A 20908-nucleotide genomic window follows, 5' to 3' on the forward strand; every position below is an offset into this window, starting at 1 on the left:
GCTTTTCGAATCGGTGGTAAATGTTAAAATATTATGTTATGACGTTTCAAAAGTGCTTCTAGAAGAAGTCTAATTAAATAAATAAATGTTTGAGTTTGAGTTTGAATAACATTGTTACTAAACAATACAATAATTAATGAATGACATTAAAATACCGTCATCTTTAATTCCTTAAATAGCATAGCAATTGAATACGAAAGTCTAATTTCTCGATTAAAAATAACGACTGTTACATTAAACATTAAACGCGCTTATTATCCAAACAATATTACGATCAAAACATCAAAGATTATATCAGGAATTAAGGTAAACAGAACAAAAAAGCCTGGTATCCTTAATGACGGTGATTTCTCTCACTTGATATGATTAAATGGCTCATTTATATGAGACGTTATACGATTGTGTCCATTTAGAGAGATTGTTTTGTGGAATTAACGTTTTGGTCAAATTTGGGGAGCTTAACTGCACCTACCATTTGTAAATTAAAATTTATATTTGTACTGTTATAAGTGTTCATGGTTCTGCTATTGTTTGTGTTCTATAATAAAGAATATGCCTACTTTTTTGTTAGATGGTCAATTAATTAGGAAAGTAAATTATTGCACACTTGTTTTACGCTCGTACTTCTTGTTCATAACCGTTTTGAAGCCGTATTCAATATTGTATTTTCAATCATTTAAACGTATAAGAAACTCATATATCTATGTATATATTTAAAAATAAATAATATAATTCACTACAATAGATAAAACCAAGAAAATGTAATTCCTCTATTCTTCACAACCAAAGCGAAGCGTGTTATAGATATAAATATAAATAGCAAGTAGACATTACAAATTCAAGTTGTTGAATAGTTTCAGTTGCTACAGCCATAAATCTAAAAGTACCGTCATATAACCAACTGTTGAAATTGCCTCCACCACACTCCACTTATTCACGAGCTATCTTCAATAGTTTATATCATATTGAATAAAAGTTCCATTATAATTTATTACTTGAATGTATTAGATACAAACGTAATGTCTTATTTTAATGGTTTGATTTTGCTATGCGATTCATATCTAAGTACATGATCAAACGTAATAAGATAAAAAGTAATTATTAAAGATATAACATCAAAACATTGTCAACACACCTTCCTCACCTTGTTATTTTTATCCACCCTCACATCAACCCCTATATTTATTATTATTTGCATTCAAAATGTTATTTTAAAGCTATTATAACTGACAAATTTAAGCAACTTGGACCCTCGTATATTATTCTGTAGCAATCGCCTACGGCGTAGACCGTAGCGTCGTAGCATTCGCACACTAAATGCTACAACTTGAGCCCTGAAGCTATTGCGTAGGGGTGTTTTAGTTATAGATAATATTGAAAATCTCCCCTATTCCGAACCCTAACTTCGTGCAGTCTTTATTGGCGAATATCGTACTTGAATGAAGTAAATAAGACGTAACATATGTTTTCTTGACTTGAAAACGATTTTAAGGGAAGTCATCTAAGACTTCTTTTATATCTAAGGAAGGTATCTAAGGAAGGTATATGGGTATGTATTTTTGACGTGCCTTGTGTTTATATTGTATAGGGAATGATAACACCTTTAAAGAAACCTATCAAGAAGCTTTGCAAGAAGGTTGCAATAATAAGAACGCATTTAATCTTTCGAACAATTAATGAATATCGTCATTGCGTCGTTCATTATTCTAAATAAAGGATAATCTATTTATTCAGTTCAAAATTCTTCCAAACAACGAATTAACTCGAAAACTTGAAAATTTCGTAATTACAGCTAGACCCAAATCCGCTCAACTCAAATACGCGTTGATCAAATTATTGTTGATTACCAAAACTCGAAAAGATAAATTAATTAGGGCTGTATCGGGGAATCCCGACAAATTGAACGGTTGTCAATAAGGCGTACAAACAAGCTGTACAAACAGACAGACTAATCCGTCTGTACACGGTGCGAGCGTTCAGTTCCTTTGTAGATAGCATCAAGGTTAAATAGGTTACCTAGAATGTGTAACAAAAATCGTATAATAAAGATTTTTATACTATCGTATAAGTGATGAAAAGAAAATTTAAAGTGACAGTAGCTAACGTTAAACTTAACAATGAGAATTTATTTTAGAGACTTAAACCAAAAGAAAATGATGGAATAAAGTCAGCAATGTAAATATACTTCAATTGAACTAAAATTCACATTACAATCAAAACCAATATAGAGGCTAAATTAGGCTTTACAACATGTACTTGTGCCTCAAATATGATTTTCGGTTATTCTCCGCATCATATAACAGAACAGAAACTTTAAAATGATTAAAATTCTGAAACAATTCGTTAGTACATCGAGTCAGCTACTCATTAACGCAATAACATTCATACACTACAAGCTACTAATTCAAATAAACACCAACCGAAGTGATACAATTCACGAAGCCAAAGGCTCTTATCACATGGGTTTTTCTTTGTGCGAATTGCAGTATCAGAATCATTCGGTTGGCTTGGCAGAAATAACAAGCGTGTGCCTAACCAAATTGGTGCATTCGTTTGATGGAAACTGATTTTAGTATAAATTGATGTCAAAGATGGAAAAATGTTTGCAGTAATTGGCATGTGTGGGTTATTGAACTCTTGGGTTTAATGAAATGGAAAACATTAATGAATTAGATAAATGTAAAATATTAAAAGTACCTACCATTCAAAACAGTTAAGTTAATATCATGTGAAGGTTTTTGGAATATTTTGAAGTTAAACTTCTTTAGGTGCGTTGAGAGTAAAATTTCAAGTAGCGTCATGGCAATACCGTCATGTCATGGAGTAAGGCGACGATTTTGGTAACATTGAATCTTGCCAAGTAACTTTCTGAAATGTGTGCTTGGCTCACACGCCCTTTTTTTAACTAATGATTAACATCAAGCGTCCTTAAAATATTTAACTGTAGTTTATCCAAATTACATATTCCGCTAACTGCTCAATCGGTTCGAGATCGCGAAAAGCCAATTCTTTCAAATTGCAATCCAATCAGGCAGTATTCCTCGACACTAAATCAATGTAATTCAAAAACTATACGGACCGGACCTGCACGTTACTGCCAACATAAACTGGGAACTGTAACTTTTATTCGACTATAAATCTACTCTTATTTTACCAGATATTTCTGGATTTTTCTAGAAATTTCCCCCTTGATAGTAGCGGGTTGTTACGATCGCTATCGCTCGGTTTACTAAATTAAAAGTAGTAAATGTTTGAAAGATTTATTTATGCTTTCGTTCGATCGCTGGCTTTTAATAACGTTTAAGAATCATTTAAGATTGTTATTCTTGTTATAGTGAAGCGCTTCGCATCATAAGGAAATGGATAGTTATGTATTCATTGTTATAATCTATGCAGTAATTACGAAGAATGATAAACAATCATTGGTATATTGGTATAGACGAAATAAAGTGATGGTATTAATTTTACTACTTATTTTTAAAAGGATTAGGTTTTGAATTCATAGATTCTTTCCAAAAAAGTCGCGGTGGTAAATTTTATCTGATTACAATAAAAAAGAGCGTGTGTGCCGAGCACACGTGTCAGAAGTGAAACTTCAAAAGTGCACTGATGGCGCTGCAGTCAATATTTTGTAGTCTTTGTATTGAAGCCGGTATGTACCTATTATTATAAATATAATTTGTTGAAAATGTAATGTGTATTTACAAAATTGTTGTGGACATTTGATTCCTCATTTCCAATTACATACGGTTACGCACGATCGCTCACCCATCTCCGTAGTTTCTGTCAAAATATTTAGGCTACTTTCACAAAGCTTTCTTCGGTTCACGATTTTAATTTACTTGTGGACGTGTTGGGAATGTATTGATGGTATAGGTAACCGCATTTTATTTTATATTCTACTAGCAGTCCGCCCCGGCTTCGCTCGTGGTACATATTTCGCATTAAAAGGTAGCCTATGTCCTTTCTCGGGTATCAAAATATCTCCATACCAAATTTCATGCAAATTGGTTCAGTAGTTTAGGCGTGATTGAGTAACAGACAGACAGACAGAGTTACTTTCGCATTTATAATATTAGTAGGGATTTGAAAGGCATTCAATAAAACGTTTTTCTATATTAGACAGATACTTTTATTTCATTTATCATGTGTATGGATTAACTCAAACTGCATTGGTAGCAGAAAAACGTTTGATCTTTATATTTGATACAATACTTTTTGACATTCTCTAATCAATATGCAATTCCTTTTACCATTAAATTAAAACATCATTATACCTAACTAAATAAATAACACATCAAACATCATAGAAATATCTCGACGATAAAATATTAAAAGGCAGAGTAAATCCTTTAAACTATAAGAACGTGACGTTTCTTGAATTAAAAGATATTTTCAAAATAAAAAACCGTTAAAATCTTACCAGTCAATGTGCATTTAACCCAATGCAGCAATGCGTCAGACGGTTTAAAGTATTCAAGTATTTATGCGAGATGAATTTTAACTTTCGATGAATATAAAATGTATTTCTTGCGGTGATTTTTATTTTAGTGTTGATGTTCTGAATTGCAATGATTCAGAATATAGTAATAGTTTAGCTACTTCACCACCCTTATTTTTCCAATAGTGATAATTTTTGTACAAAATTGTAAAATACGTAACAGAAAAAAACACATGTCTTTCATTTCAATTTTTACGATTTGATGTATTCGAACGGTAAACCATTAGAAACAACCTGAAATAATCTTCTTATATATAAAAATGAATCGCAAAATGTGTTGGTAAGCGCATAACTCGAGAACGGCTGAACCGATTTCGACAATTCTTTTTTTATTATATTCCTTGAAGTACGAGGATGGTTTTTATGTAGAGAAAAGATGTGTTTTTTGTACCACGGGCGAAGCCGGGGCGGACCGCTAGTTTAAAAATAATTTTATTGTCTCCAATTGATAAGTCTACAAATTTTGAATTCAATCTGTTCGTTTTAAATTGATCAAAATCGAGTCTAAAGGAGTCTGTTACAAACATACAGGTGAAGCTAATAAGAAGCTTAAAAAAGTAAAAACGTCTTCAATAAAGTTCCTAGCCATGAATAATAGTACATAGTAACATATCCTTACAGATAAGTAACTTATAGCAATGCTCTGAATTATACGGTAGAATGCCCATAGATAGGGGCTGTAGCAAAATATATTCAGAAGTAGACTCGAAGAAGCCTCACTCCGTGTTAATTTTCAGCCATTACAAGATCTCCAACGGAAGCTATTGGCGGGTATTAGAAGAGGCTTTCCCTTTGATAGTTAATTAAACGTCAGATGAGAAATATTCAAGTCATTAGGAGCGAGCGCGTCGCTGGTTGATTTTATGTTTTGAGTGTTTTTTGACGTGACAACGTCTTATTATAATTCGATAGAGCTGGATGCACGCACGAAAAAACATGACTCATGCGGCGTTACCTCGCTCTGAGGCGTTCCATGTAAGGCTTGAGCGACAAAGAAGCACAATCGGACGTTGTCACGTTCAACTATCGTCAGTAAACCGACTTTACAGACAACCAATTTTTCTTGATGAAACTGTCTTGAAATTGTGTTAGTGATTTTGCGTGTGATGGATGGTAATACTAATAAGTTTACGGTAAATTGAGTAGGCATGGTATGCATTTATGATTATTCGAAATTATTGCAATAAGTAGGTATATGAAAATAATGTCAAGATGTTTAAAACGTAGAATATTATTCAATCTGAGTATATTTTCTCGTGGTATTATTATGGCCAAGTCATGGCCTACAGCTGCAGTTGCAATAAATTATTTTGTTATGAAAGAAGATACTAAAACATGATATGAGACCAAGATACAGATCTAGATTAATCTTTGATAATACATTGAACTTATATAAGTTTCTCAAATTTAATATACCAGCGAATTAAAACAATCTTTCGCATATTTAGGTAGGTAAGTAGGTACCTACTAGTCTTCTGTTAATAAGTAAATGTAAGTCTTTAATTTTCTAAACTTCTTAAATATCTGAAGTGTTATTGATACCAAACAAATTATTAGTTACAGACAATTTCATACGTAATTTCCAAAGCGATTTCTTCAAATATCTTTTACAAGTCAATGTTTAAGCGCCTTAAGGTTTATTTGGTATCGGGTTACCATGACAACGTGTTATAATTAAACATATATCGTACTTTGTAAGCTAACACTCGATTCAAGTGAGGATTATTTTTGTATTACATTTCTGCGTAACTTCGTATGTAGTAACATAAAAATAGTAATTTTGCACTCTTTTTGACTTGATTTTTATAACTGCGAGATACCTACTGGTTCGATTTTAATGAACTTTAGTAAAATATGAGCAGCAGTGTGTATGTGAATAGAGTTTTTTATTAGTTTGAATAACTTTCAAATCACTTCATTCAGTCCCAAAAAAATAATTTGTATTACTAATGCATTTGAGTTCGATAACTCAAAAGCAAAAAAAATATTTTTGTTGGTGGCTAGGTTATGAATTATGATCGATACGCTAACAATATGGTATTCAGAAATTCCTTAAAAATAATATTACGTTTCACAAAGGAATGTATTTATTTAATTTTTACATAATGTACAAATTATAAAACCCAAAAGTACATTAATATGTTATTTATTTTTAACAATGTAGGTTTCCGGAGTATTACCCTGGATGCGATCCAAATTTTAATGACTGTGTTTAAAATTATTTTGATAAGTAATGCTTTCCCGCCAATAAAGTATTACGTCATAAAATGACGCCAAACTTTTATGTGCAAAAAAACCTCTTGTTTAAATTTATATTATAAGGGAAACCTATAATACTATATAATACATATTATAAGAGAAACCTATAATACTTATGTAATAGTTATTTTTTATCGCCGACTTCAACTGGGTCAAATTTAAATTATCGTGAATGTTCTGAAAATGTCCGGAAAATGTCTGGGAAATGCGTGGAAAATCCCCGGAAAATGCCATGAAAATGTCCGGAAAATGTCTGGGAAACATCCGGAAAATGTCTGGGAAACATCCGGAAAATCCCCGGGAAATGCTCGGAAAATCCCCGGAAAATGCCTGGAAAAATCCCGGAAAAGTCCCGGAAAATAACCGGAAAATGCGTGAAAATGTCCGTAAAATATCCGGAAAATGTCCGTAAAATATCCGGAAAATGCTTGGAAAATCCCCGGAAAATGCCTGAGAAATGTCCGGAAAATGTTTGGGAAATGCGTGGAAAATCCCTGGGAAATTGCAATGGAAATGTCCGGAAAATGTCTGGGAAACATCCGGAAAATCCCCGGAAATTGCCTGGGAAACATCCGGAAAATCCCCGGAAAATGCCTGGGAAATTCCGGAAAATGCCTGGGAAAATCCCGGAAAATTCCCGGAAAATAACCGGAAAATGCGTGAAAAAGTCCGTAAAATATCCGAAAAGAAGAAAGAAAGAAAGTTCTTTCTTCTTTCTTTCTAAAATATCCGGAAAATGCTTGGAAAATCCACGGAGAATGCCTGAGAAATGTCCGGAAAATGTCTGGGAAACATCCGGAAAATCCCCGGAAAATGCCTGGGAAACATCCGGAAAATCCCCGGAAAATGCCTGGGAAATTCCGGAAAATGCCTGGGAAAATCCCGGAAAATTCCCGGAAAATAACCGGAAAATGCGTGAAAAAGTCCGTAAAATATCCGAAAAGAAGAAAGAAAGAAAGTTCTTTCTTCTTTCTTTCTAAAATATCCGGAAAATGCTTGGAAAATCCACGGAGAATGCCTGAGAAATGTCCGGAAAATGTTTGGGAAATGCGTGGAAAATCCCCGGAAAATCCCCGGAAAATGCCATGGAAATGTCCGGAAAATGTCTGGGAAACATCCGGAAAATCACCGGAAAATGCCTGGGAAATTCCGGAAAATGCCTGGGAAAATCCCGGAAAATAACCTGAAAATGCCTGGAAAATATCCGGAAAATGCGTGTAAAAGGCCGGAAAATACCCGGTAAATGCGTGAAAATTTCCGGAACATGCGTGAAAATGTCCGTAAAATATCCGGAAAAAGCCTGGAAAATCCCCGGAAAATGCCTGAGAAATTCCCGGAAAATTCCTGGGAAAATCCCAGAAAATAACCGGGAAATGCCAGGGAAATGTTGGAAAATGTCTGGAAAATATCCGGAAAATGCGTGGAAATGTCCGGAAAAAGCGTGGGAAAATGTCTGGAAAATGCCCGGAAAATGCTCGGAAAATCCCCGGAAAATATCCGGAAAATGCGTGAAAATGTCCGGGAAAAGCGTGGAAAATGCCACTTCAAATTTGCGAAGTAATTAAAGCAGAAAACCAAAAAAGAAAAAGAAAGCTAAAATCTTTCATATTAAATGTAAATGGGATATTCATATTTCATACTTAATGTATGGGACCCTCCCATGGGAGGGTTTAAAGATAATTTTTTTGATATTTCTCGATTTATTTTTAAAAATTTATTACGGCCATTTTACTCATTAGGCTAAGTACGTTCGATATCAGTTTAAAGTTTTTTGTTATCTGTAATACTTACGGAAAAATCGCCTGTGCACACATAACGATTACACCCTGTATATACGTATAGAATACTACAAACTTTTTGACACAATGTAGTCTGATTAAGTACATGGCGTTATAATAAAACTGTAACAATTAACCAAGCTTATTATATAAGCTGCCATTTTTGAACAGGATTAGGCCCATATAAGCGGAAGCTGTATAAAAAATCGCAATAACCTAACAAAGAGTGGCTCATAATACATGTCTTATCTCGTGGGAGCACTTGTCTGAATGTACCCCTATGATTACATCCCTTCACCAAGGTAACACATGCATCGATTTTTACCCCTACTTTGTTCTTGAAATTTAATATAAAACTGTCGCGCGTGATTTTTCGCGTTTAGATTAAAATTTGTAAGATCGATTGTCCTTTGATTTATCAAAAAATGCACCGTCTCAACCAATAAATAATATAGAACTTTCTAGAATGACGTGTCAAAATCGATGCCTACATAATGATGTGACGGTATTGTCATGACGCGAGAGCCGAGAATTATCCTATTCCAAAGTATAATACGATTTTTCTAAGTTAACAATGTCACTAACAGTTACCGCTAATTACAAATACTATGGCCTGTACGTGATCTGATCAAATATTGGAATCACGGAGTATCTTTTCCGAACATTAATTTCCCGATTCCGTCATATTTCATGAGGTCTTCAAACTCCCTAGATAGATTATAAAGGTCAGTTGAGAAGTTTTTCGAGTTATGCGAACGTGATGGCAATGGTCGGGTATGGGGCTTAAAATATTAGAAATTGGGTGTTTTCTGAATATTTTAGTACCTAGTTTTAGTGTGATATTGTAAGATAAAAAAGAAGCACCCGGTAGCTACATATTCATTTCTAGGGAAAAATCGTAGGTATAATATTGCTTAAGTAGGTATATTTGCAATGGGCTGATATACATATTATATACATTTACTTTAATAAAAATATAAATCATTACTAAATACTTAGGTACCTATATGACTTTGGTACCACAAATCCTGGAAATAAGAAGATACTGTAGTGTGTATTATTTTATAAGAATTTGGTTTTCCTCCAAAAAGAAGTTTCTTCAACTTTTTATATGAGGAAAACAAGTTTCATATTTATGATATGTTTGTCCTTATCAAATAAATGTGATTTATTTGATACTCTATACGGCTTGGCCTAGTTATTTTGAAATAACGAAGTGTAATGGAATTAAAAAATTATATACTCACCAAACCTCAGATCGAATTTATGAATCAATAAAAATTTCAGAGATCGTTTATGTGACTATTTTTCTGATACACAAATTATAGTTGTTTTGGCATTATTAAGTACCTACCTACTTACAATGTAGATTTATCAAATGAATCTATTTCGTTGTGATACGTGAAATGGAATGCAAATGAAATTCGCTCCTAGTACCTATAACTTAAAATGCAAATTGCACTAAAAACACGCCATGAAAAAATCTGTAGGTATCCTATATAGGTTAAAAACGCGGCGTTTCTCACGCTCGTACTTAACCCGCGTTTTTCGAAACGCGGTCAAAAGCTGAAAGCTCAAATTAAAAGGATTCTAACCGTATCGGCTTACATCATTACCGGGGAAAAGTTTTGTTTTTATAATGATGTGACGCCTTTGTTCGAAATGTTTTTAAATAAATGACAAAATATATTTTTACTTCGCGGAATATATTTCGATTAATTTTGTTTGTATTCAAATAAGTATAACGACAGCAACCCAAATTTGAAATTCGGTCGAGGACTTATCCTAGCATTGGCTCTGCCGCTATCGATAGTGTTGATATAGGACAAGCTTATCCTATGATTAGTAAACCTACAAAAAAAAATTTACCTACCTTAAAAAACGACGCATGCAAATTGCCTATTTCTCCAATATTTTAATTTGATATAATTAAAAAAACAACTTAATTTTAAAATATTGCACTTTGGAGTGTAATTGCCGTAAAAAAAGGTTTATTTCAATTTAACGCATTTCGTATGATAATAAAATAAACCAAAAGACATTTGAGTCAAGATTCAAATCTAATACCGCGTGACGATACTTAACATTGTTCGCGAATTTAAACAGCCATTTAGAGCTTTATTACAATGCATTACAGTTTATTTTTATTTCAAATTTTGTAACATGTGGTGTCACTACACGTTCGGCAACGTCGCATATGCAGTTGTGAATTAATAATGCAAAGAATTTTGAACTGTATTCTTTGCTCACTAAGAGCATTATTTAAATTGTGCGTTGTTTTGTGTACTGACAGGAATATTATGCATTTGCGTGATTTAAATTTATGCGATTGTGAACTCTGTTCGATTAGAATAAGGATGATTGTGTATCAAATAGTGATAATGTATGTTTGTAAAATGTAATGAAGTGTCGCACATGTGTCGCTGTCTCGGAATGGACGGATAAACAATAAATTGAACGCTTTATTGAAAAGTCACGATTGCTTCGTTATGAATGAAGCTTAGGTCTCAGTATTTATGTTTGTCTGTAAATAGCGCTGGATTTTCTATAATAAACGCGTATTGTGCTTGTTATGAGGTTTATGAATAGATTTAAATTGAATAATTATTTACACATTTTTATAAGTCTTTGTCTGTATCATATAAAGTTGGTTTTTAATTGAAGACTGCTCGAATTTTAAGACTATTTGTACAAAATTGAAAACTTCTGACTTTTGATATTGAATTTGTGTGAATGTGAGACCTAATAGATTAATTTTTTGTTTTTCTTTTCAGGTGAGTCGCAATTAAATGGAGATGACTGCGGTTACAGTTATATAAGTAAGCACACGTCATTTTTCATACATTTAATTATAATTTGCTGTTTAATTTATTTTACGTTTTCATAGATAAAGGAACAAGCTGAGGTAGATAATTTCACTTTTTGTTAAATTTTTCAACTACCCATCAAATATCAATTAATACGGGTTTTATAGTGTTGAATAGAATAACAATACATCTGTCAATAAACGTACGAAATAAAAAATTACAAGTGCAATGTATGATACATAAAGACATTTTAAATTTGAAAAATCAGATGTTTTGCGCGAAGTGACAGTAGTACCCACCTCAACGCTTCGCTTATGAGGCGTGCAAAAATTAATGTTTAATTTAAAAGTTAAATTGAGCGAAAACAACGTTAAATAAGAATTCTATTAAGGCGAACTAACGTAGAAAATATTCAAAAGAAACCCTAGTTTGATTATGTTCCAAACAGAGCGCGGTTCGTAAGTTGATTAACAAAGTTTTCCTACCATTTGATAAACTATCGAGTGGAAAGTGGGTTCTATGAAAAATTCATCAGAGTTGTCGACAGCTGCTGAATAATTACCGTGATTGATTTTATAACTTAATTATTGTTGACTTGATTGAATTTTTATAGCCGGTAATTTTCTTGAAATTTGTTGAAACAAATATATAAATGTCGAACATGATTTTTTAATAATTTTACATGACGATTGACAAGCTATTTCGTTTTAATTGTTTATTCAATTTTAATTGCTTTGTAGCGGATTCATGTTAGTAAAATAAAATCTTATTTAATAAGTTATTGCTTACCGCGTTAATACTGTTAATTAATTTATTTTAAAATTTATATGTACGATTCCAATCAAATATCGCAGGCGGAACAGCTTTCATATGAGCAGTTTCATAATTTTTCCAAAATAGCGCAGAATATAGGCCTATATAGAAATTTGAATTATTTTTTACGATATAGATATATATTTCGATAAATTTAAATTTCTCAATATAAAGTTTATCTTTAAAACTGAGCCGTTACTGCGTTAACTTACACATTTACAATTCCGCCCGCGTCGCTGTCCGCATTGAGGCTGTCCCGCTCGCACCCATGGCGAATCCTGTCTCCGTCTCTATGCATGATTGCAGCTGATTCCCAACGATATTCACATTTGTTTCCTCCAGAATAGAATGGTACTGATTTCGTATTCGACGTATGGGGACGTTGACACTTAAACCGTACTTCCTTAACTTAGGTAAACAAATCAATAAAAGCTAGAATGTGAAGAAATTAATGTAATTTAATATTCATTATGATACATTTTTATAAAAAACCATGGCATGTATTTACATTTATAATTACTTAGGTATTGTCACTTAATTTTCTTCATTTAATACTCACTTTTATGATAGGTAGTGCAAGTCTTCTTAAAAATATTTCGCTAGGTAGGTATACATAATTTGTATGAACAATGTATTTATTGTATTGTAGAGATACATAAATAAAATTATATATTTTCTGCTAAGCAAGCCTCTAAAAACTGTAAATCTAAAATTATATTTTCTATTACAGTTGTGCGACGTTAGGCGATGATCTCACAAAGGTATATTATTGAAACAAGTTTAGCTTTTGTGACGTCCGCTTTCATAACCCACGTGACGCATCATGCACATTGCACGTAGTTAAAATTAACAAAGTATGTAGATTCATTCAATAAACAACAATACAACAATAAAAAAGTGTTTAATATTATACAACAAACTCAAACTTAGAATCTAGACTAGATTTTAGAATTATCATTAAATACAGGGTGTCCCAAAAAGTAGTGATGAACGGAAGCTGGGAGGTAGAGGACCTAGAGAGCTATCCGAATCACCCCCATGTATGTTATGCGGTTTTTCGTATTTTCGGAGTTATGACATTTTTTTCAATTTTTCATCTATCGCTGAGTACGATGAGATTTTTATTTATGGTGACGTGACTTATTGCGCTAGATGCTTGATTTTTTTTTGTGTGGTAAGCTGAAAGATAGGCCAATTCAGTATGGTAACATTTACTATCGTTAGATCTTCGAATGGAATAAAAAAAGAATTAAATGCCAAGAAAGATAAAATTACCCAGTATGTTCACAACTTCAAGGGCTCATAAAAAAATAAAATCACATAAAAAAAGTTTTCCATTTGGCTTTTAAAAACTCGCTCTATCTATCAGGTAGCTACCCTAAAAATTTCATTTTATTATTCAGAAGGCTTCAATCGAAAAATTGAAATCTAAATGTGGTAAGTGCAAAAATTTTATTAACATGATGATCATTAAAACCAAATTAAAACCCATAAATAGGTGTTTAATTACCAGAAATTTTTAAAATAACCCCGCTGTTGCTCAATGCAAGTGCGACATCACCGTAAAAAGTTGTCTTTTAAATGTCTGAATGCCCTTTTATCATTTTTAATGGTTTCTTCTGCTACTATGAATTTCCGGGTTATTTCGTCCAAATTGTAGCATTCTCTCAAGTAGCCGAGGTCTTTTTAGTATCCCCATTGAAACAAATCAATGGGGTTTAGGTCGAGGGACCGTGCAGGCCAGGCTTTAAGGCAGGCGTCACCAGCGCATGCGCAGGCTGCAACGACCAATCCATCTTTCAGGGTATCTTTGCCCTTTAGCCTGGCCTCGACGGTCCCCGGACATAAACCCTATTGATTTTTTTCCGTGGGGATACTACAAAGACGAGAGACTGCCACAATTTGAACGAAATAACCTGGAAATTCATAGTAGCAGAAGAAACCATTAAAAATGATAAAAGGGCATTCAGACATTTAAAAGACAACTTTTTACGGTGATGTCGCACTTGCACTGAGCAATAGCGGGGTCATTTTAAAAATTTCTTGTAATTAAACACCTTGTTATTGGTTTTAATTTGTTTTTATTAATCATCATGTTAATTCAATTTTTGCACTTACCTCATTTAGATTTCAATTTTTCGATTGAAGCCTTCTGAATAATAAAATGAAATTTTCAGGGTAGCTACCTGATAGATAGAGCAAGTTTTTAAAAGCCAAATGGAAAACTTTTTTTATGTGATTTTATTTTTTTACGGGCCCTTGAAGTGGAGAACATACTGGGTAATTTTATCTTTCTTGGCATTTTAATTCTTTTTTTTATTCCATTCAAAGATCTAACGATAGTAAATGTTACCATACTGAATTGGCCTATCTTTCAGCTTAGCACACAAAAAAAATCAAGCACCTTCCGCAATAATTGACGTCACCATGAGTGAAAATATCACCGTACTCGGCGATAGGTGAAAAATTGAAAAAAACGTCATAACTCCGAAAATACGAAAAATCGCATAACATACATGGGGGTGATTCGGATAGCCCTTTAGGTCCTCTACCTCCCAGCTTCCGTTCATCACTACTTTTTGGGACACCCTGTATAAAAATTAGGTTCAGCCCTCATTTAGGTTCATTTTCTCCAAACAAGAGCGAAAAAATTAAAATGAATAACTAAGTGAAATAAAAAAAAAACACGATTTCATTAAGCTCACTAATATTTGACCTTATTTTAAATCATAAAGCGATAATAACTCAGGACAAGGTTAATTAAGGCGACACCGATATCAAACGTTATATTTTTATTAAAAAAGCAAAAAAGTTTTTGTTACGTGAAACTCATAGAATCGTTCATCAAATATATCACACAAGTGACCCAAATGCATTTTCATGAATATTATTCAAATCAAATATATAAATCGCGTAAATGAGAAAAACTCGGGCGTAAAATGAAATATTACACCATATAATTATACGCAACCGAAGGAAACCTTTCATAACGCACCTTCGGAAAATATGTTCTTCATAACTCCAGAAAAATCCACGATAATTTAATGCGTGGGATATTTAAAGTATATTCGGTTTTTGGCCGGTTTCGGCCAGGATCCGCCATTAAGGTGCCCATCTCACGTGCCCTTATCGGACCTCTGAATAAATCAAGCTATTATTTTCCCGAATGTTCTATCTAATCTGCGATCAAATAAATATGAAAGATGCGTACTTTTTGTTACACGTGCCAAGTTTTTGTTGTTGTGTACAATCGTATTATAATATCTATGTATGGTAAACTATTACGTGTAGAATAAGATCATATATTATTTACCTAACCATAACCGATTTGTGTTTAACTTGTACATAAAAGAAGAATCATCGCAATTCGATAGCTTCGGAGAAATACGAAGACAAAATAATATAAAACACAACCAAAACGAAATTTTTCACAGTATTTCGAAGCAACATTTAGCGACTTTATCAATTGATAAATAACGACGAGTAATTCGCCTTTACAATTACCTCTATAATTAAAAACTTTTTTCAAATCGATTAACAAAGAGAGCTTGTAAACGAATTCAAGTCTCATTGTATCGTCATGTCTAGACTGGAGTTGATTTAAGATAATTCTCGGTACCTCGCACAAGTGGTTAGATTTTAATCGAAATTCTGTTTATCAAAGCACTAATAGTACCAACCGTGTTTCTTCGCGATCTGATTAAACTATACTTCTGAAATTCTGTATTGAATGCGACAAGGAGTAGTAAGTAGTTATATAAAGTTGTGATTAAAGTCTCTGATGTGTATAGGTCATCTATAAGTCGCCCTCAAGGTTCACTCTGGATTTTTTGGAATGTATCGCGCTTTATCCACTTAACTAATAGTCTTATCGATAGAGGAAATTTTTGAGGAAACCGGCATGTAAAAAAATCAAAATATTGACGTCATCAAAACCCTTAACACAAATACTAAAAATTGTCTGTTCGTTTAGTTTTCACATCGGAACTGTGTAGCGCAATTTAAAGATACCAATATCCTTTGAGAGGAACATAGAATACGATTTATCGTAAAAACTGCATCATGGATCCGAAAATAGACTTTCGTATAAGTAGGTATTTCCAATATTTGTTTGTATTTCTATATTACACCTTATAAATTACTCCTCAAAAGAGAATATCGACTGTATAATCTGGAGTAGTCGAAATCGATTTTATCGCGTTACATGGCATGCGGTCGGGCGTCTGACTGCGGTTGCAGGCAAATTGCAACCTTATTTGGTGACCAAATTTAAATTGCACCTTCTTGCTTCCTAAATAGTGCATACAGACGCTTATTGAGTGGCACAAATCGATTTAGAGCTGTAATACATACATTTGCATTTTTGGTCACATTTTAAGGAGCTAATTTTGATAAATAGTATTCAAGATACTTATTTATGAGTACGTAACATAACAGCTAATCTCGATAACAACTAGATCTCAGATTGGACAGTATTCCTTTAGAAAAATAAGTTTCATTTAGGCCTCAATAAATTTGCATTCAACGGAGAAAGTCACGATCAGGCAGTTCACAATACAATATGCAAAAGAGTTTCTCCAAAGGTAAGACTAGTCTAAAATTAAATAACGTACAAAAAATGCAAATCTGCCATAAATTGTCAACAACGCCGGCAATAGTTGGTCTCCCCAAACGATTTATAGTGCAACTTTTAGATGGAAAAACTTCGTAATCTTGTCTTTGAGCTCAGGCTCCCTGGGGCACAATACTTCTAATGCTTAAAACAAATTCTCTTGACCTTACTTATATCAAGATGTAAGGGAAGAAGAAATGTAGCAAGTTACGTAATTTTAACAATGACTTATCTGAGATGAAAGGATGGTTCTATGCTCGATTCTGGCTTAGTTTTGCGCGTTTATGCTATAGTGGAATTTCTAGAACTCCAAGTTCTCAAATTAAATTTTCTCGGTTTATTGATACGCATTTCATACGGTTCTTAGAATCTGGGCTATCCGAATTGAAATGAGGCACTTAACATTAACCATGATATGTATATTTAGGTTAAAAAACTGGCAATTTAACAAAATTGGAAAATCCAAAAGTGCACGCCTCATAATTTTTTTTTAATAATTATTTATTAATTATTATTTTTGTTTATTTAATAACAATTAAACCACATCGAATCAGACCCTGAAAAATGAAAGGGTTCTATTCCTGAGCATACTCAAGCGTAAGAAAAAAAAAGACTCGATTAGTAAAGTATTTCGGTCGCTATCGTGTTAACAAGAAAATCCTCCGCACATACAGACACACGGACGTCCAAGACAGAACTTTTTTAAACTGTTTTTTAACTAGTTTAAATAACAAAAATGACATCAAAAATATCATGAATGTTAAAAATAGTGTTTTTTCTTAATATGTGTGTGTAATGTCTATGTATTATCTTACAAGTGCAATGTATGATACATAAAGACATTTTAAGTTTGAAAAATCAGATGTTTTGCGCGAAGTGACAGTAGTACCCACCTCAACGCTTCGCTTATGAGGCGTGCAATTATGTTTTAAAAATTACCTTGCCTGAGATCCTCTTTTTTATGGGTTGTTGAATAGATTGGTGGGGTAAAACAATTCAAGATGGCGTCGACGAAAATTTGACTTTTTTTCGTGATGGGTGTTATTTTCATAGTTTTTGGGGTAGCTATAGTTTTGACCTCATATTCGTTAATAGCTACCCCAAAAACCATGAAAATGACACCCGTGTCGAAAAGATGTAAAATTTTCGTCGGCGCCATATTGAATTTTAGTTTTGACCTCATATTGGTTAATAGATACCCCAATAACCATGAAAATGACACCCATGACGAAAAGATTTCAAATTTTCGTCGGCGCCATCTTGGATTTTAGTTTTGACCTCATATTGGTTAATAGCTACCCCAATAACCATGAAAATGACACCCATGACGAAAATGTGTAAAATTTTCGTCGGCGCCATCTTGAATTTTAATTTTGACCTCATATTGTTTAATAGCTACCCCAAAAACCATGAAAATGACACCCATGACGAAAAGATGTAAATTTTTTGTCGGCGCCATCTTGGGTTTTAGTTTTGACCTCATATTCGTTAATAGCTACCCCAAAAACCATGAAAATGACACCCATCACGAAAAAAAGTCAAATTTTCATCAGCGCCATCTTGGATTATAGTTTTGACCTCATATTCGTTAATAGCTACCCCAAAAACCATGAAAATGACACCCATGACGAAAAGATTTCAAATTTTCGTCGGCGCCATCTTGGATTTTAGTTTTGACCTCATATTGGTTAATAGCTACCCCAAAAACCACCCACATTTGCAAATGTGTTTGCTACTTAGGAAAAGTTCAGATTTAAAGATATAAGTAGGTAATGTGACGAATTTAATTTATTTCCGACTGTTTCTCGGAATAACATACATTTACTAAGAATTGCATACAATGCCGGTTTTAATATATTGCCGGTAACATAATATTATGTATGATAATAATTCTTAAAAAAGTATTTTATACATTTCTTAAAAAGCTTCGATATTGTATACAATAATACAATTCATATTCAAATTGTTGTAAAATAGTCACACTTTTTTAAGTTGGTTGAATACACTAAAATACTTATAAGGATCGTACCTACTAATAAAAGTAACAAAATGTATTTTTAAAGTTCCCAGTAATCTTCTGGAATCAATTTCAATAAAAATATAAAAATTCACTTCAAAAAAAAAAAAAAAACATCCGAGTTTTTTTTTGTTTATTTAATAACAATTAAACCACATCGAATCAGACCCTGAAAAATGAAAGGGTTCTATTCCTGAGCATACTCAAGCGTAAGAGAAAAAAAAAGACTCCATTAGTAAAGTATTTCGGTCGCTATCGTGTTAACAAGAAAAAGGATCCGCACATACAGACACACGGACGTCCAAGACAGAACTTTTTTAAACTGTTTTTTAACTAGTTTAAATAACAAAAATGACATCAAAAATATCATGAACGTTAAAAATAGTGTTTTTTCTTAATATGTGTGTGTATGTATTATCTTACAAGTGCAATGTATGATACATAAAGACATTTTAAGTTTGAAAAATCAGATGTTTTGCGCGAAGCGACAGTAGTACCCACCTCAACGCTTCGCTTATGAGGCGTGCAATAACAGTAGTGAAAATAAAAGGTAGTAAATAAATTTAATTAAAACAACAAAGAAAGAACACAGCCACAAATTTACAACACCGTAGATAAACTTTAGTATCACGTACCTACTGTTCTTTAAGTTTCTTCAACTCTAACAATAAAGGATCTATAAAAACTAGCGGAAGTCAGAAAGGACATCATTTCTCTAAGCCATTTATACGGTAATATATCAAGTCATTGTATTACAGGATGGTTAAGTAACGAAAATAGATAGAGGAAGCTAATTAATGATTTAACTCAACTTTTTGATAGACGACATTTGTTCTTGGTGTTTGATGTAGACACAAAGACGGTTCTGAAAATATACGCTTTGTCGAGGTGATGTTAAGAAGTGATGAATACGAGTAGATTGAGTTAAGTAAAGATTATATAAGATTGAAATTATATACCTTGGAACAGTACTAAAGAGTGCAATTTTATACAAAAAGAAATCGATCATTTTTAAGACTCTTTTTAAACCATGCTATCAACAATACGTAGCTAAAGTTCAAATAAGCTTACATTCTTCAGCATAGTTTCTTAAAGTGTGAATTTTCAAAAGAATAACGATAGTACAAAACTGCCCCGGAATGCAAGTAAAATATAATTTAATTCTTAACGTGGCATATTTAAACAGCGATATTAAACATGAAACCAGCAAATTACACGCCATAATGCAGAAGGCAATTTTAAACAAGAATACGTGAACGTTTTACTTTAAATAAATATTTAAAAAATGTCTATAAGCCGTGGTAATAAGGTCTCAATAAATAACGCTTCCAGACCAGACAAGAACGGGAGGCAGGCGAAATTAAAGATTTCAAAAGTCCAAGCTAACTTTGACCTTATGCTGTCGAGTTAGAGTGCAAGTTATCGTGCATTTTGCGGGTAGCAAAAGATAATCTTGTTGGAAGTCATTTTTGACCAATTTCCCGAGGTATTGAAAAATATTTTATGAAGCTTGACGTAACGTCAGTGCTACCTTTGTCCAACGTTTCTAGTTCGGGCTAGGTTTGTGTGGCCAATCATTTATTGATAGATTGGATGTGTATTGACAGGCTTTTGTGAATTTATTCGTGCTTTGGAACAGCTATATATTTAATTTAAAAAATTAGATACAAGGCAATCCATATTATTTGTTTAAATTAATCCGAGCACATCTAGTTAAACTACGTCGGGATTAAGTCTATTTTAATACATTAATACTTTAACCCTTTTTGGATTTAAGTCTAAAGTTTTAATTGACTATTATTAATATACCCAATATACTATTTTCTCTTAAAGCCTACAAAGGACCGTAACCTTCGTCTTGTCCTTGTCCCAACAAATAGGGTCAGATAATATGTAAAAAGAATTTTCTGTTTGCCAAAAACACAGCGTGCGAATACTGATACGTACCTAGTTCTTAATTTGTATAAGGGAAAATAGACCAAGGACACTGATTACTTATAGAACAGCAAATATTTGCGCTGTAAAATTAATTCGACTATAATGATAATTATTGTAAAATTAATTCTAGTTATTTGTATATCACTATCAACTTGCTGGAAAGCTGACCGTTGTTCCACTTAT

The 20908-nt window shown here is 32.9% G+C and overlaps 1 protein-coding gene across 1 annotated transcript in view; it reads left to right on the plus strand.

Moving 5' to 3' along the window:
* The window catches only part of Ten-m (teneurin transmembrane protein Ten-m), a 231386-nt gene that overhangs the window by 42502 nt on the left and 167976 nt on the right, over positions 1–20908 (plus strand). The window contains exon 2 of the mRNA XM_090110419.1: positions 11313–11357. Within this exon, the coding sequence (XP_089966545.1) occupies positions 11313–11357 (45 nt within the window). The remainder of the gene's footprint in view (positions 1–11312; positions 11358–20908) is intronic.

The sequence above is a fragment of the Colias eurytheme genome, chromosome 15 (genome assembly GCF_061535395.1).
Source record: "Colias eurytheme isolate Ceu_HAF_F1 chromosome 15, ilColEury1 Martin Lab GWU primary, whole genome shotgun sequence".
NCBI lineage: Eukaryota > Metazoa > Arthropoda > Insecta > Lepidoptera > Pieridae > Colias > Colias eurytheme.